General features: G+C 37.2%; 2 protein-coding genes across 2 annotated transcripts; one reads left to right on the forward strand and one right to left on the reverse strand.

Moving 5' to 3' along the window:
* Positions 1-3,046: 3,046 nt before the first annotated feature.
* Positions 3,047-4,989, reverse strand: LOC145728290 (uncharacterized). The gene is made up of 4 exons (XM_081978399.1): positions 4,721-4,989; positions 4,271-4,408; positions 4,096-4,206; positions 3,047-3,860 (listed from the first exon to the last, which is right to left on the reverse strand). Exons 1-4 carry the CDS (start codon positions 4,914-4,916, stop codon positions 3,280-3,282), a joined length of 1,026 nt encoding a protein of 341 aa, XP_081834525.1. The 5' UTR covers positions 4,917-4,989; the 3' UTR covers positions 3,047-3,279.
* Positions 4,942-5,960, forward strand: LOC145728297 (uncharacterized). Its single transcript, XM_081978413.1, has 2 exons — positions 4,942-5,109; positions 5,161-5,960. The coding sequence occupies exons 1-2, from the start codon at positions 5,026-5,028 to the stop codon at positions 5,836-5,838; spliced, it is 762 nt and encodes a 253-aa protein (XP_081834539.1). The 5' UTR covers positions 4,942-5,025; the 3' UTR covers positions 5,839-5,960.
* Positions 5,961-7,164: the final 1,204 nt, after the last annotated feature.

Raw genomic sequence — 7,164 nt, forward strand, 5'->3', positions numbered from 1 at the left:
TTGCATCGCTCCCATTAGTGCGCTGGACCATACCACCGCCCTCTATACTAGAGGGCGTTTATACACAAACGTATGCAGATGCAGTAAAAAATATGTTTTTTTAAATTGTTTCGTGTAGTTGTTTGCAAGTTGTGAGTGAAAAATAAAAAAAAGGTTTCATTTCTGAACCAGATATGTATAGATAGAGCTTTTTTATACACAATCAAGTCCAGCCTAAACAAATTGGTTAGAACATTTGTCCTGGAAAGTACAACAAACAGCAAACTAGTTTAAACACTGTTCAATACAAGAAAATCTGTAAATCCTTGAAACTAGGTAAGCAAAACTGGTAAATGGTTCTTATGTTATTAGCAAGAACATTAATTCAAAATTATTTTTGTTACTCTCACATTGAAGGATGCTTTAAAATGTAACTCACATATCTGTGCATGTAACAAGTACCTAATAAGTTAAATTGTACTAAAAGCACTTGTACCTACCAGTGAGTACAGTGATGGAGTAAAATCATTGCACTTCAAAGTGTTCAACTACTGTTGAGTTAGATCCGGTTTTTTGTAAAGTAAAAAACTGACACGGTTGGGCTTTTTCCTGAATTGCTGTTACAATGTGGCTTGAAAGTAATGAAAGTATCAGGAGGTAACAATAATACAAATTATAACCCGTTTGTGCATTAAGCGAGGGGGACGGAAGTCCACCATCTTTGATTGCGCATTCGCCTACTGCGCAGTTGAATTGACGCAAAGTCATTGAAAGTTTGGAGTTTCAAACCCGCAAAAATTTGTTGTTTGTATTTGTTGTAGTATAGTGTTAGTTTGTTTTGTTTGTTTGTGGTTCTTTAACAGTTGAGTTTTGCAAATTTAAATTAAGTTGTACAGTGGACAAGATTAACTATTGACGGCCGCCATATTACTCCCCCCCTCCCCCTTGTTTCTGTCACCCACTTTGTTTGCTATTGCTCCTTCCTGCTATGTTTACATTTTTTTTATTCATTGATTATCTCCATATTGGAATTTTTGACAATCACCTTCTAGGCTTTCTAGTATAGTTGGCGGTGGCTTATCCCACTGAACATGAAACTGTGTTTCGATACATATAAATCGGAAAGCTTATGGCGTTTTCGATTGGCATGTTTAGTGCAAAACCAGTGTATTGCCATACTGTTTCAAGAACATTTGATAGAGCAGGATACAGATACATTAGTTTTGCACTAAACTTGCCAATCGAAAACGTTGTTAGTCTGAAATGTCGAAATTAATATTTATTTACAAAAAAATTTTGCTTTCGGCAACATGGCATCAGTGTGTTTTTAAGGTTAGCAAAGGATAGACACATATTAATTGACAATTGATAGTGCTGTGGCGTCTTGCTGAACTAGGGTTCGATTTCTGTGCTAATTGTCACGTGTTGTGTACCTAGGGTTCAACGAACTTGATCGCCAGCTGAGTTGTTTCTGATTAAGGATACACAGGGATATTAATTCCTTCACAACAGTTTATTGATAACACAACAAATTCCACTTGGAAAATAAAAATTATGATTTGTACAGGCTACACACATTGATTTGCACTCAGAAAAATGCAGAATGTTCATAACTGCTCGTCATTGAAAAACGTGTTCCTGTCCGCCAACTGCCAAAAGTCACACACTTCACCGTCTGTGTGTTTTCTGTCATCGTGGCTGGATACTCCATAGTGCTTCAGTTGTTTAACGATTTGACATTTGACAAGACTAACAAGAGTGAGGTTAAGCTGGTAAAAAGCAAAAGATGAACAACTTTCGGAAAAATTAAATCAGTGTCGTTATTTTTTACTTAAATTGTGCAGGCTGGTGTTGGTAGTGATTCTGGACTGTGCGTGTTATTTTCTTGAAGGTGAAACTGCAAAGTAAGGTAAGCAGCAACCTTCTGTATGTCACACAAAAAAGTAACACTGTATTGTTAAGAGTTAAGAGAAAATATCAAAAATACAAATACAACTCACACCAAATAATAACTAAATCGATAAATCTAAATTGGAATGGAAAAAATTCGGAGAAACTGTCAACAAACCCCAAAAAACCAAAATTATTGAAATGGCGTCTCGGGCCAAGGACGGTAAACAGTACAGGAGTGCTTAATCCCATAAGCGCAATCTTGCCGGTATCGGCTCGGGCCGGTGACGATTTTTACGTCACCATGGGTCTCTCGCGTTCGCGCGATTGTTTTGCGCGATGCGCGATTGCAGTCGATCATTCACGAATATGATCTCGTACATAGCATCTCGGCCGAATATTTAGCGTATTGTGCACCCGAAGGCCCACTGTGACGTCAGAATTCATTCGCCGCCGGGAAACAAAATCGGCCGATCGAGCAATCCTGTACTGTTTAATATCCTTGGTCTCGGGCAGCGCGAACGCCGAATTTACCCGAATGGTTAATGGCCGCATTCGTTTTCACGCGAGCAGAGATTTTTTGACGTCACACTGACGTAATTTGACAGTTGGTCAAATTATGGTTTTGCTAAATTACGTCATCGTAACGACAAAAAAGCTCTGCTCGCTCCATGGAGCCCGAAAACAAATGTGGCCATTGACGTCAAAATTTGAAACTTTTTATTTAATTTTTGATTTTTGTAATGCAGACTTAATATTTTTAGAAATAAAAAATACGTATTTGATATTTTTGCGTTCTATTCAAATATGAAATAAACAAAAAATGTAGGATGAGTCTATTCTACGCAAGAGTGCGATGAAGTACGTACTTAGGAAAGCTTTTATATCTAAAACACTTTCAAGACATTTTGAACACTTTCTAGGCACTTTTAATATTAATTTAGTAGCCTAAAAAGACGTTTAAGACATTTAGAACACTTCATAGACATTTACGATATCGGATGTTCACTCAGGAAGCCCCTACTAGCATTATGACACTTTCTAAGCATCTGCACTTTTAAGACACCGTGAACAGCATATAGACGACTTTACTACAAGTTTCAGTGCACTAAGTGTAGTAAAGGTGGGAAACGAGCGTTTGGTCTAATATAATCTTATGGAAAAAAAAATTTGACAGCGGCGATTAACTTTTTGTTATATTCTTCAGGGGCCTTTAACAATTTGATTAAAATAGGCCATACACTAGATACAAAATCACAGTCTGAACTAAAATGTCGATGCAGTTTAGTTTATTAATTAGAATATGCATGAGAAAGTGATCGTATCGCCAGTTACTTCACATTCTAATCAAAATTAATTTGAGTTTCTGCTCAAATCACTATAACAAATTTGCGTTTATATTTTGTAATACTAATAATGAATTGGAGTTACGCATTCGCAATTAGAATCACAGTCTAAACCTTCATTTGCCTCTGGTTCTCTAGGATAGAACACCGGTACAGCTTTATTCGCTGCCTTGTATTCTTCAGAATGTATGATTTGAAACATGTCATTGGTCTGCTCTACCTGTTTTTTATGCTTATGCTTCTCCAGGGCAGTCAAATATCGCTTTTCAAAGTCCGTATACTTTTTATACCATAGATATTCTTCGTTGGTTAAAGATCCTTCGCCATTAGCCTTCACTTTGTTAATAACATCTCCGTAAGCGTTGCAGTAATCAATGTAATCTTGGTACCACTTGGAGCTGACCATATCTCCTGAAGGCGTTTTCTTGCTTTTCGCAAATGTTTCTCGTTCTTGTTCGCGTAAGTCACTGTACTTAAGTCCGGCCTGGGATTCGTTCGATTTTTTCGAGCTGCTCACGCTCACTTTACTGTCTTTTTTCGCCAAAGTGGATTTGCGTTTCGATCGTCCTTTTCCTTGGTCTTTACCTATATTGCGGTAGAAAGGGTGTTCTTGGATCAACAAACTGTCGTTTTTCTCCGCAAACCCTGCAACATGTTTGTGGTGAATGCGCGAAGTGTATATGTAGAGTGCGGAAAATGTTATTGTCATTTTGATATAACAGGTGTGGTAAGAAGTATTTTTACGAACGAGTGGGACTGTAATTAAAAAAGTAGAAAACCTAAACAATTATATTGAAAATCACTAAATTGATGACAACCCTTAAATATTAATTTCTAAACATATTTTCCTCACTTTGATATATTAGTGTAAGTTAATTACCATGCCAAACTTTCCCGTTAGGATCGATAAGGGTGATTTCGCCGGTGGGGTTGTTGTCAGCGAAGTTGCTTATTAAGGAGACCGACTCGTTTATTTTGTAAACTCCCGGACCTGAATGAAACAGAACAAAACTATTACAACTTTGTGTCGATAACCTCCCAGACTATACACCGACCAGAGTATTTGTTGTGCAATAACGTTCCCGTATAAGTTGCCCCGTCCGCGTAGGAAATGAAAACATCTTGATTGTCCACCAGTTTGTCTCCGTCCCATTCTCCATCGTAAATTTGGTCATCTTTAGTAGTGTATTTACCTATAATCAATTCTTTAAGTTGAGAAAGCTCTTATTAGTTTTGATTAATTTGGGTCTATTTGGAGAGAGAATTCCTGAATAATATGTACAGCATGTACAGCCTTATTGGCCTTAAAGTCAGGAAATGTGATAGTCACGGGAGCATTCTCGATATTCGACCAATGAAAGCTAATGATTGACATCATTTCAAATCTTGAAATGCAAGAAAATAATGGTCCAAACTCGAAATATGGGATAAAACGATTTACGTAAATACTGCATACGTGGACTGACCATTAGCCACATTTTTGTAAAAACTTTATTCCAACTTACCTTTTCCTTGTCGCCAAACCAATCCACTAATATGCGCACAAAACTCCCCTTCGTATTTGTCACCATTCGGAAACTCAAAGCTGGATGAACCGATATGAAAACTTGGATCTTGCCTTGCCAGTTCCATGTAGTCGGCTTTTGGTACATCTTCTTTCTTCGATGATTTTCCTGAGCTTTTCCCACCTTTTTTCGGCATTATTTTTTGTCAAACTGAACGTTCAAAGTGATTTTACAGATTGACAGCTCTGCATTATGTGCTAAAATGTCAAAATTTCTGCGTCCTTCCTAAAGAAGATCATGAAGTTATGACTAGACTGATAAGCAAAATTAAGTGTTGGATAAGCCACTCTACCATCTTTAGCTGCTTTAGTTGTACCAAATCAGTGAAAGTAAGTTTTAGTCTATTCAACAGTTTGGGTTTGCTATGCTTACATTTGTAGGACCTAGATTTAGATGAAGACAACATGGCAATAAACAAGATTTTACCTGAAAGCGTAGTGGAAGAACGAGAGTATAACGATCGACTGAGAAATGCTTTGATCTGTTTTATCGATATTTTAGAACAACTTTCCATGACTTGCAATCAAAACTTGACCTCATCACTGGAAAAATTCTCAAAATTTACCATTACAGTATCAAACAACAGTCTCATTACCTGTCACGCTGATTTTTCAAACCAATCACTGAAAGTAATTAATGAGTGGGACAGCAATTTGGTGCAACAGCACAGAATTTTGTCTTGTCCGCAGAAAAAAACCAAAGGGTGGTCATTAGATAAAGTTATTCAGTCCAATTCAAGCTTATCCACTTCCAAGTTTGTCCAAACTCAGATTTACGTGGATACTCGAGGTATAAAACTGCAACTTTTGAGGCAAATCAGAACCTTAAAGCAGGACGTAGTCATCCTCAGGGAGTTGATATTCCATTTTGACTGTTACCAGCCTCTTGCACATTCTATAATTTACGACAAAAGGGCAGAGATTGGTTACAAGCTCATCGAAGCCAATAAAGCACGAGCAAGAAACTTTGTTAGGTTTTATAAATTACGGAAAAGTAAACGGAAGAAAAATTCATTGGGTGGCAGTAGTGGACAGTTGGTTTCGATCGATGTAATTTAAAATAAAATACCCGTTTATGTCATCACCGGCTTGATGTAATGATTACTCGTCTAGCGTGGCCAGCTAAAACGTTTATTAACAGAACTAGTTTTGAAATGTCGCACTAAAACCTCTTTTCTGCTTGATTTGTGATGGGTTCATTTTGTCGTCACCTAAGAGTGAATGTCTTATTAGGGATCTTCTGCACTTAAAAGAAGTATGGTACAGTTATAGACACTTGAACTCGGACTAAACGACTGTTGCAGTTATTGTTAACCTTATTATACAGAGTGACCATATTGTCTGTTAGAAAACACTATGAAATGAAAGATACAGGGTTAAGCTAGATTCATAGTTCTAATTCCGTAAGAAGTAAGCGGCATGCAGCAAGTAGTAGTAGTGAGAAGTATCCCTTCCGCAAATGTTTCAATTCATAATTCGACGCTTTGACGTCAGTAAACTGACAGACTACAGATTATTTGACAGTTTATTTCTTTGTTTACAATATAAATTTGGTTAGAATTTTTTATTTCTATTCTATTCATTGAATGTTTGCTGAATTTTACGGAAAATTAATTTTGTCGATGATTATTCTATCATAGTAGCTGCAAGGAATCCAAGTGAAAACAAGAAAAATAAACCAGAAAAGATCGAATACTTGACAAATGACAATTCGAAAACCCACGAATGGGTGAAACAGGCAGCCGACGATGCACGAAGCAAGGTAAGAAATGAAAATGATTTATTTCTTGGTGCTTACTGCTTACTGCTTGCGGTTCATGCGGCTTGCGCTTATTTGTCAAACTATGAATGAAAGTGCTACAAGTATACTGTTCATTTTTAATTTGGTTTACTGCTTACTTCTTACTTCTTGCGGATTTCAAACTATGAATTCAGCTTAAGCCACCCAAATCGTTAATTAGAATTTTATTACGATCAAACGTTCATAGAAATTTTGGAAACATGTTCATCCTTCTGTCACGGTTTAGCAGAAAGTATGATAATGATCCATTTTTTTTGCCGTGGCGGTTACGTCAAATCATTTGCTTTTCTTGTCTGTTTCATGTATTCCGGGCGCGATGGAATTTTGACGTCATCAAGTCACGTCGGGATTGAATTGGACCCGGTGCTTACTCCAAACACCGCGCGTGGCGGCGGCGCTGTAATTAATTATCGACCGCCATTGATTTGAAAAATTGGACAAAGCTAACCTTATTTTGATTTAATGTGAATTTTCCGATGATCATTTCGATTTACTTGCGATACTTGCTACGTTTGTGATACTGTGTTGTGTTTTTTGGTAGATTCGTCTTTCGAAAATGCCGTTTCCATATACTGAGCGCGAGC

This window comes from Ips typographus, linkage group LG1, assembly GCF_016097725.1.
Source record: "Ips typographus isolate SLU linkage group LG1, UJ_Ityp_2.0, whole genome shotgun sequence".
NCBI lineage: Eukaryota > Metazoa > Arthropoda > Insecta > Coleoptera > Curculionidae > Ips > Ips typographus.

Coding starts and splice junctions, on each gene's coding strand:
- LOC145728297 (XM_081978413.1), top strand. CDS start 5,026: ATGACTAGACTGATAAGCAAAATTAAGTGTTGGATAAGCCACTCTACC. Junction 5,110..5,160: donor GTTGTACCAAATCAGTGAAA/GTAAGTTTTAGT, acceptor TTACATTTGTAG/GACCTAGATTTAGATGAAGA.
- LOC145728290 (XM_081978399.1), bottom strand. CDS start 4,916: ATGCCGAAAAAAGGTGGGAAAAGCTCAGGAAAATCATCGAAGAAAGAA. Junction 4,207..4,270: donor ATTGCACAACAAATACTCTG/GTCGGTGTATAG, acceptor TGTTTCATTCAG/GTCCGGGAGTTTACAAAATA. Junction 3,861..4,095: donor TAACGGGAAAGTTTGGCATG/GTAATTAACTTA, acceptor AACATGTTGCAG/GGTTTGCGGAGAAAAACGAC.